The sequence below is a fragment of the Emydura macquarii genome, unplaced genomic scaffold (assembly GCF_026122565.2).
Source record: "Emydura macquarii macquarii isolate MOO-44397 ecotype Brisbane River unplaced genomic scaffold, CSIRO-AGI_Emac_v2 contig_1253, whole genome shotgun sequence".
NCBI classification, from domain to species: domain Eukaryota; kingdom Metazoa; phylum Chordata; order Testudines; family Chelidae; genus Emydura; species Emydura macquarii.
The window spans coordinates 40,553,523-40,571,350 of record NW_027131390.1 but is presented as its reverse complement, the minus strand read 5'-3'; the positions used below and the strand labels follow the sequence as shown (position 1 = coordinate 40,571,350).

The window sequence follows — 17,828 nt, the reverse complement described above, 5'->3', positions numbered from 1 at the left end:
CTCTGGGAACTAAGTGTATGTGTAGCTAGCTATTATTTTTCTCCACTATGACGAGGAAGCTCACCCATTCCATTGGCTCCTCAAGTTTTTGTATTACTTGCATTGCTTTCATCCTTGCAAGCTCAGCCTGGAGTTTATCACGGAGTGCAAATGGCACCTTTCTACATGGATGGACAACTGGAGGGACCTGCCTGTTTGTTTGGATTGTATATTCACCCTGCAAGCAACCCAACCCTTGAAACAGATCACAATATTCCTGAATGAGCCTGGCTATGAGGCACTCAATATGATCTTGTAGTGAGAGTCTCTGGTTTACCAGATAGAGTTTTTCACATGCAACTAGGCCCAAAACTGGTGTCACCTCCTTTGGCACGAAAATGAGCAGAAGCCTGTACATGGTAGTTTTATGGCTGATGCTAGCAGTGCACTTCCCCTTCACTGGGATATTTCTTCCAGAATAACTAGTTATGTTTATTTTTGTTGGTCTTAGTTTTGGTCTTATTTTCAGTCTCTCATAATCTTGTTCAAACAGAATATTAATCTGAGCTCCTGGGTCCAGTTTCAGTGGAATAATTGTTCCGTTCACTGTCATAGGCAGTATCCAGTCCCTTTCATCAGGCTTGCTTGATCCCAGTAAGTCTATGAAAAACTAACTCCTCAATCAGACTCTCTCCCAATACATTGTCTTTAATGCCACCAGTGATTCTATCTCTGACCAGAGACTCTGTCAACACACCAGTGCCACAGGTTTTACTGAGTTTCCTTAGTTCTGTGACACATTGCTCTATGGTTTCATCATTGTTTTGCATGCATGTAAAAAATTTGTCTCTCTCAAAGGTCTCACTCCTTTTTGGCATGTGATGTTCCTCAAATTTAGCCAGTATTTTACTTAACTTCATACTTCTACAACATGTGAAAAGATGGGTGATTTCACTTTATCATTTTCTCCTCTGCTCCTGTGGCAGGTCAAATCTCTGTCTGAATTTTTTCCAGTTCTGTTCAACATTGCCTGATGATTGCAGACTGGATGGAAGTTGCAACACATCCATATCTGGCTTTTCCTCCCCTTCTTAAGCTAGTCAAGCTATTACAGTGCTCATAAAATACAGAGAGCATCTGCGGTGAACTGCTGTACACAGAGGGATACATGGGGTTCTCTACCTCAGCTTCCAGGGCACATCTCTACGTTTCTAGATTTATAATACTGTCCTTTAGGAGGGAGCACCACTAAATTATAATCTTACACACACATCTCTACACTTGGGTCTCCCAAGCGGTAGGCCAGCCTGCACACAGCCCCAGGCTGGGTGTGGGAGCTGAGTGCAGAGCCAACCTGGGCTGATGTAAAGGCTTGGGTAGAAACCATGTGAAGCTCTGCGGGGCTGTGGGGCTCCTTCTAACCCAGTAACCGGCTGCTTCACACAAGTGCTGCTTTGAGTTTTAGGGTTTGGTCAACATCGGACTCAAGGGGGAAGAACTCAGAGAAGCAAACTGGAAATCAAGTTTCACCAGGGCACTGGTGGACCAAAGCCCCCGTGTCCCATGCAGTGACAGTGTCCATTCTTGGTTACTGTCTCTGAGCAAACTGGAGCAGGCTCAGTTCAATGCAGGAATGTCACCTGTGCTGATGGGTGGTTTCCCATGGAAGCCTCTGTTGCTGCCCTGTGCCCATGCAGTCTATTGAGTTGTGCATGGATGGGGCCTTGCAAACTCTCCGCCAGCTGCCCAGAAAAAACATGGCAAACCCTGATGTCTGCTGCTGGCTGAGCCCTTGCTCAGAGAGAGGTTGGACAATTTGCCTTCTTCCCTCCAGCAGCTCTCCCCAGAATGGGATCCCTGGGGCTGAGGTCCAGCAGGAGGCAAGGGACAGTGCCGTTCTGTGGGCCATTCGTCCGAGGCTTTACTGACAGGGTGTGTGGGAGAGGGAGGGCAAAGTCAGAAAGAAGCCATTCATTCAGCAGGCACATGTGGCAGAGCTGGGGGAATGCCATCTGCCAAGCCTTAGCTCACAGATTGTTGCTCTCTCCCATCCATTATTGGATGGTGACATTCAGCAGGTTCTAGAGCTGCTTAAATATGATGCGACAAACAATAGCAAAACTCAGTCCGTTGCTTCAGTGATTGTTTCTTAAGTATTCGCCCCTCTCCAGTATGTAGCGATTTCCATCCTCAGTTGCTCTCCAATTCCACCAGCCATACAGCACAGACATCACCACAGTACAGGGAACTGTGACATACCTCAGGGTCTGATTTCCCTTCAGTTAATGGGAAATACACTCATCCATCAGTAACTGCATGGAAGCTTGTGCATTTACTGCAAATCATATTCCAAGTACTGTCTAAGGGCCTGATTCAAAGTCCACTGGAGGCAACCAGCATCTCTCTCTTCACTTTGGATCAGGTCCTTTAGCGAGAGAGGGTTGCAGTGCAGTTTCCAGGCTTTAGTCTTTGCTTCTCTCTCCTGTGCTGGCTGTCTTTCCTACGGTGCAGGGTACATAAGAGAATTGAGCGGTGTTCGGGGACACAGGCAATGCTAGCGAGCCCTGAAAATATTCTTTTGACGCTCACTTGCAGATGACAGGAACCCTGGGAACGCAAACCCAATTATTTTCCGCCCCATGGAAGAGGGGGTCAAGATAAATTTCCCCAGCACCAAAGACTCAATCGCCCAGTTCCTAAACTCCACGCGGGAAATCCAGGACCCCGGAATGTACACCCAGCTGGTGGCCACCTTGGCCTATACCGCCGAGAAAGCCAAGTTTTCCACTGGACATGAGCGGCAGGAATGGATGGACCTGTTCATTGACACTTTTAAACTGGTGCACAGCGAAATAGTGGGGGATCCAGAAACTGTGCTGGGGCTCTGCTGAGCTTTGCACTAGAGACAATACACAAGGAATGGCAGCTGAGCTGGAGCAGGCGCTGTTGGGGAAAGCAACGTTTCCTATAACAGCCTCTCTTAAATTCCCATGAGGGGCTGAGTACGGTGACAGATGCATTGAGTTTAGGAGGAGCCCACAGAGTCTCGGTTGCTCTCTGCCGGTGATTTGATGGCAGGGGTGGACCTCTGTAGTGTGGCTGGCCAAGCAGCATGGTGCCTCTTCCCAGCGAACAGGAGAAAGGTTCCTGCATCCCCGCCTGTCTCTGCAGCACTTTTGCAGGGGACGCTGAGTGCTGCAGAGGGGCTGCCTCATCCTGTCCCTGTGATTCAAACCACGTGTGCAGAGACACTCGAATCCTGTCCTGCGAACCACTCCAACCCCGCAATGACAGGCCAGCTCATCCAATAGCCCTCCTGGGCCCTCTCAGCCCCCAGTCATGCCTGACTCCATGGCCGAATCAGCAAAGCTACTTGCCAACATGTAACCGGGGGCCAGTGCATGCCCTTTATCGGCAATAGGCATAGGGATGTGTTAGCATGTGTCTGGTTTCCTGCTTAGCTTTGTTTGGATTGGCCCCATATGTTTTCCTGTGCTCTCCTTTTGTGTTTAATTAAAGGGCTTCCTAGAGTTAGCCAGCCACGTGAAAGGCCATGTCCCCACGTGAGAAGCCACAGCAAGCTACCCCCTTTGCTACAATCACAATGTTAAAACCATCAACTTACGCTGTAAGCTGTGCTATTAAAGGAAAGAGCAATGAGAGTGGTTAGGGATGGGCACCCTTCGTGTCTCTCTTCGGCCATGCTGAAATCCACCCTTGTCCCAACAGGTGCCATGTGTCTTTGTCTGATTGTCATTCTGCCTGCACATCGCATGTGTCCTAGCTAGCAACTTGCATTGTCATGGGCAGGGAAATCCAGCACATCCCGGAATGAGGCGCTAAAGGTTATTAATTAAACATGTATGGTAGATTATTATATTACATAAGGCAATATATATAAACAAGCTGGACTTCTGTGCATGTGAACTTTGTAGCCAGCAGTGTCCTTGATTCAGAGACGTTATAGTCTCATCGTGTCAGCCATAGTCTTTATAACACACTCGAAGGAGCCATGGGGCAGAGTTTCAAAGGCACAGATGACAATCAGGCACCTGATACCCATTGACTTTCAAAGGGAGTTGGGCTCCATGCTGCTATCTGTGCTTTTTAAACTCTCCCCATAGCTACAGAAGAGCAGACCAAAGTGTACAAACATTAGGTCTGGTGGGTGAATTCTGATAGGCCACTGACATTGGTGTAGCATCATTGTGATGACTTCAGCTGTCAGTTAATATGCAGATGAAAATACCCAGAACTCGATCGAGTCCCTCCATTGTGCAGAGGAGTTTGGGCTATCGTGTTGTCTGCTTTCAAGTGCCTGAAGTGGGGATACTTGGCAGCATGCTAGACTGGGGGTCATGGCAAGCAGGAGCTGGAACTACGAATCTACAAATCTCAGCAACGTTTTATGTCTGTGCACCCCAAATTCTGGCTACATGCAAGAGCTACATCAGAATTAGCCAGAGCGCTGGGCTCTGCGAACCCAGGTTAGCATTGCATGGTGCTAGGCATGCCCAGGAGACATTTGCCCTTTTCTGCTTTTCCCGGGGCAAAAGCCAGCCTCTTCCACTGCAGCCGAGCCCTTTTGCTGCCAGCCTGCCCGGTGGCATGGAGTTCGGAGAATCTCAGCGCTGGCAAATACTGAGAAAAGAGATGACAACAGAGCCAGGCTTTTGACTGGCTTGGCTTGAGCTTTGGGCAAAGGGGTGGGAGCAGGGAGGGTTCTACCAGTGTCTGACTCTATTTGCCCAGCTCTAGCTGTAATCCACATTAGTGAGGTGGGCTGACGCAAAACCCCACGCCCCACCCCTCCATCATTTTGGTGTGCCACACCAAAGATAGCATGTGGCACTAAGCTCAGAACAAGGTTGCTGCTTTGGCCTGGGCCCAGGACATGGATTTGTCGGCACAGGACGAATCCCGTCTGCCTTCCGCGGGGCTGCTCCCGGGCTTAAGTGTTTTGCTGAACCGGATCCTAAGTCAATACAGTTTAGTTTGTTTTAGCCAGGCGAGTTTATCCCTCCTCCCACTCAGACAGTGGCTGGTTGTTTCATTTCCTCTGTGGCACCTTCCAAGAAAAGGGACATGAAGGCTCGCAACAAAACAGTAGAAATCTAAGCCCCCAGACTTCATGAGAAGAGTGTCTCAGAAGCGAGGGGGAGTGGCGCTGGGGAGCCTGCTCTTGGCAAGTCCATAGCAAGCCCTTGGGCAGGCTCTGACGCTGACTCCATGTCCTTCCCTCTGCCTCACAGCACAGCGGACAGGTGGGGGTTGGGGAGACAGATGATCTCAGGAGAGGGAGTGGGGTTTTGTGAGGGAAAAGGGTAGGAGGTTGCCCTGAGACCATCCACCATGCAATGGCAAAGGGCTTCCCTGGCTGCTGGGGCTCTTCTTTGAAGGGAAACAATAACAAGACAAGGGCAGAATTGCAAAAGGGCAGCGGTGTGTGTGCAAGAGAAACCATCTCCCATGTGCTTAGGACTGGCTTGGGTTATCTGGTGGTGCTTGTGCAGCTGATCTGGTATATCTGGGCGGGAAGGACCAGTACTGCAGTTACAACAGGCTATGAAGAGCACAAGCTGCTGCTTTGGGCTGGTTATTGCAGGTCTCCGAGATGCTCCTTTGCTAGTGTTGGGGCTGGCTGATTTGCAGAGCTTAATGGCAGTCCTCACATCCCAATGGGGCAGTTAACGGTAGCAGTCCCACTCCTTCAGGGAGGAGGAAGAATGTCGGCTCCACCGTTGGGCTGCACCCACAGCTTGGCTGGCAGCTGGGAAGACAAATTATGGGAGACAGCGTGACTCTGGGGATCGCAAAGCCTGAGGGCAGCTTGTCTAGATCTGCCGCCTTGAGGGAGCCTCCTGCCGAGGGCGCTGTTTCCTCCTGCCCTCTCCTGACCCCACCAAGCAGGGATTTTGGGAGCAGCCGATCCCCACAGAGGCATGTGCATAATGCCATTGACTCAGGCATTGAGCCACCGTAGGAGGGGAGCCACGTCCTACTGGTGTGTGGGTGTGACATAAACGGGCAGGGAGCCCAGCTCTGAGGGCACCTGCCCATTGAACGGTGGCAGGAGGCTCAGGCTGACTCTCCATTGCTGGCAAGAGCACAGGGCTGAGGTAAGAGCCAGGCATGCTGGATTCCTTGAGGCCCCTTTCTGATGCTGGCCTAGCCCCATTCCTGGGGGAAAGCTCTCTGCACCCTGCTCAGCCAGCAGCAGGGCGCAGAGGCCTGGCACTGCAGAATGGAAGAACCCACTTGTTGAGGGGGGCTGTGCAGAGTCTAAAGGGCCTTTTTCCCCGTGGTATTAGCCCCTTGCTTCTGCAATCAGTAGCTGCCTGCAGCTCTGCCAGTCTCACATCTCTAGGGCAGGCTCCGCCGTTCGAACCAATTGAAGGCATGTCTCAATCCTGGGACGGAGGTGTTTGGGGGCTGTCACAGAGACCTGATCCCTACAGGCTTTGTTAAGCTCTCCCCCTTCCAGCAGCCCTGGTCTGAGGGCTCTGGGTCTCTGTGAGAGGGACTGCACCTGTCAGAGCTCCAGTGAAGACACACCCAGCAAAATGGCCTGTGCCCACAGGTAGCCAGTGCCCTAGGGAGTGAACAAACCGTGGGGCACACAAGGAAGCTGCTGGAGAGCAGCGGGCCAGGCGAGGGCAGTGTCCGTCAGCCCCCTATTCAATTGTTCTGGAGCCGAAAGGTGCTTCTCCTTCCACTGTGCTGTGGAAAGGAAACAGCTTCCTAGCCAACATCTGCCAGCCTTTGTGCTGTCATGTGCCCCATGCCAGGGGCTGCCACCGGAGGGGCTGGGGTAACTGTAGAGCAAGGGGCTTCCCGCTGCACCATTGCCCTCCTCACTGCGGCTGGATGGTCACAGCCCTTCTTCTGCTGCCTCACAACCCTGCTCAGACTCCAGCTCTGGCCTGACAGGGAGACGGGGACACTCCCCAGCAGACCCCTCTGTGAGCAGATGGGTTTGGGGTTCCAGAGGAGAGGTTTGGGGTGCCAGGGAAGCAGCATGGATTTGCCACCACAAACACACCACTTTTGTCCAATCCCGGCAGTGCAAGGAAATTGTGGCACCTTCCTCTGGTTCCTTTTCCCCAGGCTTGACTTGACTCTTTTCCCTCTACCCACAGAGCTGGCAGTGGCGCAGTGCACGCAGCGCCCTGTCGACATCGTCTTCCTGCTGGATGGCTCAGAACGAATCGGGGAGCTGAACTTCCACAAGGCCCACAACTTTGTGGAGGAGGTGGCCAGCCGCCTCACGCTGGCCAGGGGTGACACCGACAACATGAATGCCCGGCTCGCCCTCCTGCAGTACGGCAGCGAGAGAGAACAGGAGGTAATCTTCCCCCTGACATACAATCTGACTGATATCTCAGAGGCCCTGGCCCAGATCAAGTACCTGGACTCCTCCTCCAACATCGGCTCCGCCATCATCCACGCCATTAACAACATCGTCATCAACCCACGGAATCAGCAGAGGGCTGCCCGGCGCAATGCCGAGCTCTCCTTCGTCTTCATCACTGACGGCATCACTGGCAGCAAGAACCTCGAGGAGGCCATCAACTCCATGAAGAAGCAGGATGTGATGCCCACAGTGGTGGCCCTCGGGAGTGATGTGGACATGGACGTCCTGCTGAAGATCGGCCTAGGGGACCGAGCAGCCATCTTCCGGGAGAAGGACTATGCCAGCCTCTCCCAGCCCGGCTTTTTTGACAGGTTCATTAGGTGGATATGTTAGTTCAGGGGAATGCGCACGTTCTCCATCACCAATCCACACACCCATGATATTCCTTGATTTGTTTGTTCTCTTGCCGTTGTAGGGTTGCTAGCAGACCCAGAGCGGTTGCTACAAACTGCCCTCGGGATTCTCTTTTTTTAATCCAAGTTTATGCTGATTTTATATTTTCATGATGAACAAGATATCACTCACGTTTATGGTGCTAATTATAACCAAGATCAAAGGAGGATTCAGAGCCACACCATGTAATTTGCAATGCCATAAGCAAGCTAGCCGGTCCCTTAGTGTGTGTGCTGTGATCCCGGGGTGCTAAGCAGAGGGACTGCAATGCTTTCCAATTCCGCAGGAAGAGCAATCAGCCTGGCTTCCAGGAATGTTCCAACCCCTCCTGCCTTCCCAGGCATCATGCTGGGGGCAGGACATCCCAGTTGCTGATGGCTCTTTGTCTGGGAATCAAGCTCAATGGCTTCTAAGTGGGCCTGTGCACTGAGCTTGGACCTCAGGTTTATTCATTGTTAAAAAGAGCAGAAGAAAAATAACTGGAGCCTTGGTTATACTAGTGGCATCCCTAGGCTTTGCTGTGTTCCAGGGGTGAGCACCTCCTCTTCCTTCTCCCCTCTCCTCCTGTCTTCACTGAGGGGCTTCCAGGGTGCATTGCCTTTGATACATCATGGTGCATCTTGCTGTGGCCAACAAAGTGCATTTCCATTACTTTGTCCTGGTTACCTGTCCCCTCCCTAGGAGTGATGGGTTGGTCGGTTAGCCCACATTGGGATTTGAACCACACCTTGTGCAGATACTTCCAGCTGACCCATGCAGGCCTACATCTGCCTCACATTTCCCTGGCCTCCTTATATATCCGACTGTTCTGTGACTTTCCATGTCTTGCTTCCTTCAGCTACCCTCCCCATCGTTCCTGAGAGCCTGTGCATTTACCACCCCTGCTAGACTTCTCTCTGGGAGGTCCAGCATGCAGGCTGGCTGGCAGCACCCAGCCAGGCTCCTGATGGGGCTCTCCGAGCTGGAGCGTACCCAGAGTGTGCATGTGAAACCAGGAAACTACAGCCTAGAGCACACATGAGATTAGGCCTCCTGAATGGCATCTCTCCCTAGACTCAAACTGTGCTCTGCAAAGTAAATAAACTCCCTCCACCCTACAAATATTGTCTGCTTTGTGTGTGTGTGTGTCTGTTCGCTGCATCTGTAAAATGAACTCAGATTCCACCTGGTGTAAATTGGGGCATCACCACTGGAATCAAAAAATCAGATCCCCCCCACACTGCTGCAAATCACTGGCACTCAACTAAACCCCCAGGCCCTATAAATCCTGAGCGTATCCCAGCAGCACTAGGGGCCGGGGGCTGTTTGAAAGAAGCCCTGTTCTATGGACCTTTCTGTTGTGCACAGACAAATAAGGGAGACAATGTCACTGACCCCTCCCAGCCACTACAGGGCTGGTTGGACAGAGCCAAAAGGGGCAGGAACTCCCCTGTGGGATCACCCGCCACCCCCCTCAGAGATTATTGTACTTGGAGAGAAGGACAGGGACTGGCATCTCGTTCCATATGGACTGGCCCCCACAGGGACATACTGCGGGAGCGGAGAGCAGGCTGTATGTGCGTAGACACACCTGCTTTTCCAGGCTGCCCAGCACACAGACCTGCTTTGCCAAGGTCATCAATTCTTGCTGTTTTGGGTCAAAATTCACTTAGGTCTTGGGTGCCAGCTGGGTGGCATCACTACGAGCTGAAATCACAAAGAAAAGGGCGGTGGGGGGCAGATCAGATCCCCACATGGCAGCAAAAGGCAGCTGCCAGGGACAGATGGAGCCTCCGCATCAAAGGCATTGCCTCCCCCCAAATTTGGGAGCTGGGATTGCTGATGGCTGGGCTGGGTGGCCCTGGCGTGGTAGGACCAAGGACGCAGCGGTGCAGCAGCCAAGATGGCAGCAGTGCGAGACAGCAGTCATCAAAAGGAGGTCAGGGCCTTGTTCCCTTTGGACTGAGGGGAGGTTATTTCAGGTTAATTAGAACACATGGAGCCAATTAGGGCCCTGCCAGAGACTTGATAAAACCCCCCTGCTCCAGGCTGTGAGAGGAAGGAGAGCTGGTGGTAGTGCGGTGACTGATGGCAGACGGCAGACTAAAGGAACCAGGTAATGCAGGGAGGGAGGCTTCCCTGCCAAACCCTTGGCTCAAAGGTCTAGAGGCCTGAGGGAAAAAGGACCCTGCCCAAGAAGAGAGGGGGTGGGGACTCCAGAAGCTGAAAGAGCGGAGGGGGAAGGTAGCCCAAGGGAAAATTGCAGCAGGAAGCACTGTCTGGTGCATAGCTGCTGTTAATAGGGCCCCTGGGCTGGGACCCAGAGTAGGGGCGGGCCTGGGTCCTTTCCTCCTCCTCCTCCCCCTTTGCCCCACTGGGCACTATCGGGGTGGCCAATGCCCAGAAATATGGGCAACAAGTGGTGCCCTGACTGTCCATGATAAGGAAAAGTATGGGGCCCACAGAAGCAGAGCTGGCAATTTGCCACAAGTGACAGCAGCAGCAGTCGTGGGGTATCACTCACCCACTCCAGGGGTGTGGGAGTTGAACCCACAAACGCACTCCTGGACACTGGGTCTTTGCTGACCTCACACAACAAACCAGGCGTGGGGTGCGGCGGAGGGAAAGGGGGAGCGCCGTGTTATAGGGACATTCATCCTTCGGACTGTTACACTGCTAGGAAAAAACTGAGGCAAAGGACACCACCCTAGAGACTGGGGGAGGGGGGTTTTACACACTCTTTGTGAACACTTTTGAGTCACTGCTGCATCTTCCCAAGTTTATTTTGTGTCCCTTCTCCTCTGAGTAAAAGGTTTTTTTTGTTCTGCACAGACTCAGGCCTGCACGTGGGGAAGCATTGCCTCGCAGAGGCGCCTGGGGTGGGGTGAAGTTTTCCCAGATTGCTCGGGGCTCAAGCGGCTTCTGGTTTGCATTGTAAGAGGAACCCCTACATATTGACCATGGCTCTGGTGGCTGGCAGGAGAGCTACATAAGAGGGGAAAATCTCTCCATTGAGAGAGGGGAAATTGCCAGGGCATGCTCTTAAAATGCTTCCCGAGAGAAATTGAACAAACCAAAGACAAGAGAATCCCGAGCCCCTAGGTTACACAGCATTAATTTAGAAGAGGGTGCAAAGGGCAGTATTAGAATGAACGGGAGCGAATGAACAGGACGTTCTTAAATTGTATTTGGCTTCTGCTGCGTCACCCACGTGAGCCCCGGCCGGCAGGAGTCGTTTCTTTAATCCGAGTCGGAACTGCTGCTCGATCCGCTTCCACGCTGAAAGGGATGTGGATTGATGCGTATTAGGACCTGTGAGAATGCCTCTCCCCTGCGGCATCTGCTTTCACAGCAATAACCACCCCGCAGCCTGCTTCAGACCAAGATGGGAGCTAGGCCTGGGGGCTGGCCAATTACACTATGGCCAATTACACTCCTCCACTGGTGGCAGCTGGGCCCGATGCCCTTCACTGCCTGACCCCGCTTTGGCAGCGTTTGCCGTGGCTCCTGGACAGGATGGCCATGTTAGTCTCTGGTGTCTCTGCATGCCCGCAGCAGACAGGAGCGAGGGCTGGTGATGGCAACGCTCCTGGCCATACCTGCTGCAGGCCTGGCTGGCTCGGGACTCCTCAGCCATTCAGGAACGGGCAGCGCTGTGAAGGTGGAGGGTTCGACCATCTAGGGTGGAACAAGCCCAAGAGCTTCCTTCCAGGCACAGCCCTGGCAGTGAGGGGTGATTCCCTGCCAGCCCCAGACAGCAGGAAAGAGGCGGGAGGGCTGCAGGCCAGGCCAGGCCAGGAGTGTGCAGAGTGTGATCCTGAGCTGAGATGGCCCTGGGGACAGCATCCCAGCGCAGAGCTGACATTAATGGTGCATCTTCTTTTTGCCCCCCATACCTAATGACCAGGGCTTCCTACCTTGCCTCCATGGTGATCGTGGCCGTGCTTCTTATGCTTGTGCTTTTTATGATGCCCATGAGGGCCACGTGGGGGATGACACCCAGGAGGGGGCTGGCATCCAGGTCCTCCAGGCATTGGGGGTCCATGCAGGTGGTGCCCCTGTGGGTGGGGTCCAGGGAAATGGGGCCCACCAGGCCCAGGGCATGCAGGAGGGAGAGGAGGACAGACAACGGGTGGGCACGGCTGCATTCCAGGCCCGGGGTAAGGCCCAGGGCATGGTCCAGGGGGAGGGGTGCAATACAGTGCATTCGGCCGTGGCATCCCACCAGGTGCTCCTGCCAGACAGGGGGAGAGCAGAGGAGATGCATTAGAGACCATGGCAGAGACCCCCCCACCCTTCCTGACAATGACCTAGAGATGCTGCCCTGCCTTCAGCCAGACTCCTCAAGCCGAGCAGGGCATTGCCTGTGGTCGGTGACCTGCTGGCTCCGCAGTAAGGGGGCTGGGGGAGGTGAGGGGGCAGAATGGGGCCAGTGTACGAAGTAACTTTCCAAATGGGCCGTGAACACGACACATGCTGCCACTGCGCGGGGAGCTGGTGTCTGCCTCCGTGTTTGAGCAGCGGGTCCTGTGCTGCAGTCCTTACTCTGGCACGTCTCCCAGTGGCAGCCATGCTTTCTGGCTCACAGCGGATCCCCTGAGACATAGCCCCACACGGAGGTCCCTGAAAGCCGTCCATCTCCCTGTAGAGCTGAGGGACTGGCCTTAGCACTGGGCCCAGGACACAGCCCTCAGCCTGGCTCCTCGCCTGCCCCAGCTTTGAGCGAAGCAGCCAGAAATCAGCCACCTCGGCTCTCCTGGCAGGCGGGCCCGTGCTGAGCCCGGGTCTCACCTGAATTTGGGTTCCACATCCCAGGGGGATCCGGCAGCACCTGTGAGGAAAGGAGACGCCTGGTCAGATGCCTTCCCCCTTCCTCCCCCCCATTCACCTGCCCTATGAACTCTGGAGCCGCTCGCTGCACCCATGCAGTGAACCATTGAAAAGCAACCTCCCTGCCGCAGTCTGTGCCCCCTGCACTGCCCCACTCACTGGGGAGTAGGGAGTGAGTGGGCCCTGCACCCCCAGTGCAGGGCCTCTGGGTCGCTGCCATCGCACCCTGTTGGGGAACTATCCAAGCCATGGCACGTGGGCAGGCACAGGGCACACGGCTCAGTTCAGAGCCAGAAGCAGCAGCAGAGGGACCACCCCGGCTATTGCCTGGCTCCCCTTGGGAGAGAACAGGGGCGAGAGCAGGTCCTGAGAGCCCAGCCCAGCTCTGCTGAGCCTCCCACATGGGTCTGAGGGCGGGCAGCAGTGCACACCAGCTTTCCCCCACCCCCGCACGAGGAGGGGCGGCACTGCCAGCATGCGAGGGCACTGCACACACACACCCTGCTCCAGCCGGCTGCCAGCCTGGGCTCCCATCCTGTGTCTGCCACGGGCCTGCTGTGACCTTGGGCACTTCCCCTGCCACGCTGGAAACGCCACCAAGCCTGAGGGTGTCCTGTGCTCTCAGCCTCTGCCTAATGCAGCCGCAGAGGCAGCTCAGCTACAACTCGTACAAGAGTCCAGCTCGCCCAGGAATAAACACATCCCCGCAGGTAGCCCCTTGTCTTCTCCTTGGGCCAGATGCGATCTGACTGCCCAAGCACCAGCACTAACCTCACCAATCCCGCTGTGTGGCTGGCCTGGCAGAAATGGCTCTGCTGCTGTAGACATGGCATAAGTGAGATCTCCATGCCAGTGGGCAGTGCCCCAACCCCCAGCAAGAGAGGGGGCCCCTGTACCAGGCACTGCTCCAACCCAGTCTGAGTGAGAACATTTGCCCTAAAGGCTTTGTGATTCAACACCCTAGCCAGACCAAGAGTGGGAGAAAGGGACCAAACAGATGAGCCGAGGGAAGAAACGTCATGTAAGTGCCACCTTTTTTCCTTTAAGGCCCACTGATGCATGCAGGTGCTATTGAGTCCAATAGCTGTGGCACATTCGGATCTCAGGACTAGACCTGTGCGCAATGGATCAATCCGACCCATTTCCCCTCTTCCCACTGAACAATCATAGAATCATAAAATATTAGAGTTTATCTAGTCCAACCCCCTGCTCAAAGCAGGACTAACCTCAGCTATATCATCCCAGCCAGGGCTTTGTCAAGCCTCAGATTAAAAACCTCTAAAGATGGAGATTCCACCACCTCCCTAGGTAACCCATTCCAGTGCTTCACCACCCTCCTAGTGAAAAACGTTTTCCTAATGTCCAACCTAGACCTCCCCAGCTGCAACTTGAGACCATTGCTCCTTGTTCTGTCATCTGCCACCACCAAGAACAGCCTAGCCCCATCTTCCCTGGCACCCCCTTTCAGATAGTTAAAGGCTGCTATCAAATCCCCCCTCATTCTTCTCTTTTGCAGACTAAACAAGCCCAGTTCCCTCAGCCTCTCCTCATAAGTCCTGTGCTCCAGCCCCCTAATCATTTTGGTTGCCCTCCACTGGACTCTCTCCAACTTGTCTACATCCTTTTTGTAGTGGGGGGCCCAAAACTGGACACAATATTCTAAATGAGGCCTTACCAATGCCGTATAGAGGGGAATAATCACTTTCCGTGATCTGCTGGCAGTGCTCCTCCTAATGCAGCCCAATATGCTATTAGCCTTCTTGACAACCAGAGCAAACTGCTGACTCATATCCAGCTTTTTATCCACTGTTACTCACAGATCCTTTTCTGCAGAACTACTGCCTAGCTCGTCGGTCCCCAGTCTATAGCTATGCATGGGATTCTTCCGTCCTAAGTGGAAGACTCTGCACTTGTCCTTGTTGAACCTCATCAGATTTCTTTTGGCCCAATCCTCCAGTTTGTTTAGGTCCTTCTGTATCCTATCCCTACCTTCCAGGGTATCTACCACTCCCCCCAGCTTAGTGTCATATGCAAACTTGCTGAGGGTGCAATCTATCCCATCTTCCAGATCATTAATGAAGATGTTGAACAAAACTGGCCCCAGGACTGACCCCTGGGGTACTCCGCTTGTGACTGGTTGCCAGCTAGACATGGAGCCATTGATCACTACTCGTTAAGCCCTATGCTCTAGCCAGTTCTCTATCCATTTTATAGTCCATACATCCAACCCATACTTCTTTAACTTGCTGATAAGAATACTGTGGGAGACAGTATCAAAAGCTTTGCTAAAGTCAAGGTATATCACATCCACCGCCTTCCCTACATCCACAGAGCCAGTCACCTCATCATAGAAAGCAATCAGGTTGGTCAGGCATGACTTTCCCTTGGTGAATCCGTGTTGACTGTTCCTGATCACCTTCCTCTCTTCCAAGTGCCTTAAAATGGATTCCTTAAGGACCTGCTCCATGATTTTTCCAGGGATTGAGGTGAGTCTGTAGTTCCTTGGATCCTTTTTCCTCCCTTTTTTGAAGATGGGCACTATACTTGCTTTTTTCCAGTCCTCAGGGACCTCCCCCTGTTGCCACAAGCTTTCAAAGATAATAGCCAATGGCTCTGAAATCACCTCAGCCAACTCCCTCAGCACCCTCGGGTGCATTGCATCCGGTCCCATGGACTTGTGTATGTCCAATCCTTCTAAGTAGTCTTGGACCTGTTCCTTCAGCACTGCGGGATGTTCACCTCCTTCCCATTCTGTGCCACCCAGTGAAGCAGTCTGGGAGCTGATCTTGTCTGTGAAGACAGAGGCAAAAAAGGCATTGAGTACCTCCGCTTTCTCCACATCCTCTGTCACTAGGTTGCCTCCCCCATTCTGGAGGGGCCCCACACTTTCCCTAAACTTCTTCTTGTTGGCAACATACCTGTAGAACCCCTTCTTGTTCCCCTTCACGTCCCTTGCTAGCTGCAACTCCAATTGTGCTTTGGTCTTCCTGATTTCATTCCTGCATGTTAGAGCAGTATTTTTATAATCCTCCCTAGTCATCTGATCAAGCTTCCACTTCTTGTAAGCTTCTTTTTTGTGTTTAAGTTTGCCAAAGACTTCTTTGTTAAGCCAAGCTGGACGCCTACCATATTTGCTATTCTTTCTGCACATCGTGATGGTTTGTTCCTGTGCCCTCGATAAGGTTTCTTTAAAATACAGCCAGCTCTCTTGGATTCCTTTCCTCCTCATATTAGCCTCCCAGGGAATCCTGCCCATCAGTTCCCTGAGGGAGTCAAAGTCCGCTTTTCTGAAGTCCATGGTCTGTATCCTGCTGTTCTCCTTTCTTCCTTTTGTCAGGATCCTGAACTCGACCATCTCATGGTCACTGCTGCCCAGGTTGCCACCCACTTCTACTTCCCCTACCAAATCTTCCCTGTTTGTGAGCAGCAGGTCAAGAGAAGCACGGCCCCTAGTTGGTTGCTCCAGCACTTGCACCAGGAAATTGTCTGTGACACTATCCAAAAACTTCCTGGATTGTTTGTGCTCTGCTGTATTGCTCTTCCAGCAGATGTCAAGGTGATTGAAGTCCCCCATGAGAATCAGGTCCTGTGAACTGGAAACTTTCCCTAGTTGAATAAAGAAAGCTTCATCTACCTCATCCTCCTGGTCTGGTGGTCTATAACAGACACCCATCACGACATCACCTATATTGTTCTTGCTTCTAAGCTTAACCCAGAGACACTCAGCTGGCTTATCTCCAGTTTCATACTGGAGCTCAGAGCAATCATAGTGCTCTCTTACATACAGTGCAACTCCTCCACCCTTTCGCCCCTGCCTGTCCTTCCTGAACAGTTTATACCCATCCATAACAGTGCTCCAGTCGTGTCAGTTACTCCACCAAGTCTCAGTTATTCCAATCATGTCGTAGTTTCTTGACTGTACCAGGACTTCCAGTTCCTCCTGCTTGTTTCCCAGGCTTCTTGCATTTGTGTACAGGCACTTGAGATAAGTAGCCGATTGGCCTACTTTCACCGTATGAATCGGGAGGCCTCCCCTGCTGCACCCTCCTCCTTCTGCTTTCTTGTGGTGTCCCTCTTCCCCACTTACCTTCGGGATTAGGTCTCCGTCCCCCGTCAAACCTAGTTTAAAGCCCTTGTCACTAGGTTAGCCAGCCTGTCTGTGAAGATACTCTTCCCTCTCTTTGCTAGGTGAATCCCGTCTCTTCCTAGTAATCCTTCTTCCTGGAACAACATCCCATGATCGAAGAATCGAAAGCCCTCTCTTCGACACCACCTGCGTAACCACTCATTTACTTCCGCAATGCGACGGTCCCTACCTGGGCCTTTTCCCTGAACAGGGAGGATGGATGAAAACACCACTTGAGCTTCAGACTCCTTTATCTCTTTTCCCAGAGCCACATAGTCTGCAGTGATCCGCTCAAGATCATTCTTGGCAGTGTCATTGGTGCCCACGTGAAGAAGTAGGAAGGGGTAGTGGTCTGAGGACTTGATAAGTTTTGGCAGTCTCTTCGTCACATCCCTAATCCTAGCTCCAGGCAAGCAGCACACTTCTCTAGTTTCCCGATCCGGACGGCAGATGGATCACCACCATCACCCTCCTCTTCCTCTTGGGAATGGTGGTCGTGGAACCCCCGTCCCTAGCACAATGCATCCCTTGCCTTCTGATCAAACGGGTCTCCTTCTGGTCCATTCCCTCCGATAGATCCTCCAGTGATCAGTTGAGTGAAATGAGTCATACTGATCCCTATTGATCTTGGGCTTTGGACTATCCCACCCCCCGGGACTGCCATGGGCACAGGACTGGCTCTTGGGGGCAGGTTCTCCTCTCTGCTCCAGCCACCTCACACTGGGCATGATGTTGGGGGGCCGGTGGTGGGGGAAAATGTGAGCAGTCTCAGGAGTCCAGCTTCAGGCCCCTGCGCGTCCAGCCTCTGGTGCCTGTGGATGGCAAACAGCACCAGGCACCCCCTGCCCCTCCCGTGGGGCTGCCCCCAGCCATGATGCAGCCTGGGGAGGAGTGTTACCCAAATAACAAATGTCACAGGATCTTTTTAGGGGATAAGGCAACAAGCCACATTTATTGTGAACACAGAAACTTGGTAAATAGTATCAAAGGAAAAAAAAGTATCAACACTGTAACAACATCAATATTGTGCTTTACTTAGTGAAATAGCATTAATAATAATGTAAACACTAGGAAAACAGTATTAACATTATATCAATACTACAATTA

General features: G+C 52.8%; 2 protein-coding genes across 3 annotated transcripts in view; both read left to right on the top strand.

Moving 5' to 3' along the window:
- The window catches only part of LOC137153357 (collagen alpha-2(VI) chain-like), a 44,793-nt gene extending 35,778 nt beyond the window's left edge, over positions 1-9,015 (top strand). The window contains exon 28 of one of the 2 annotated variants that reach the window (XM_067548582.1): positions 7,119-9,015. In XM_067548582.1, coding sequence (XP_067404683.1) covers positions 7,119-7,726 — 608 coding nt within the window. In that variant the 3' untranslated portion in view covers positions 7,727-9,015. Of the gene's footprint in view, positions 1-2,574; positions 4,212-7,118 lie in introns of those variants that run through there. The other variant, XM_067548583.1, reaches the window with a different exon arrangement.
- An 819-nt stretch (positions 9,016-9,834) lies between these two features.
- LOC137154046 (lanosterol synthase-like) overlaps positions 9,835-17,828 on the top strand; it is a 45,650-nt gene continuing 37,656 nt past the window's right edge. Inside the window, exon 1 of the mRNA XM_067549793.1 lies at positions 9,835-9,881. The gene's annotated coding sequence lies outside the window, so the exon portion shown is untranslated. The remainder of the gene's footprint in view (positions 9,882-17,828) is intronic.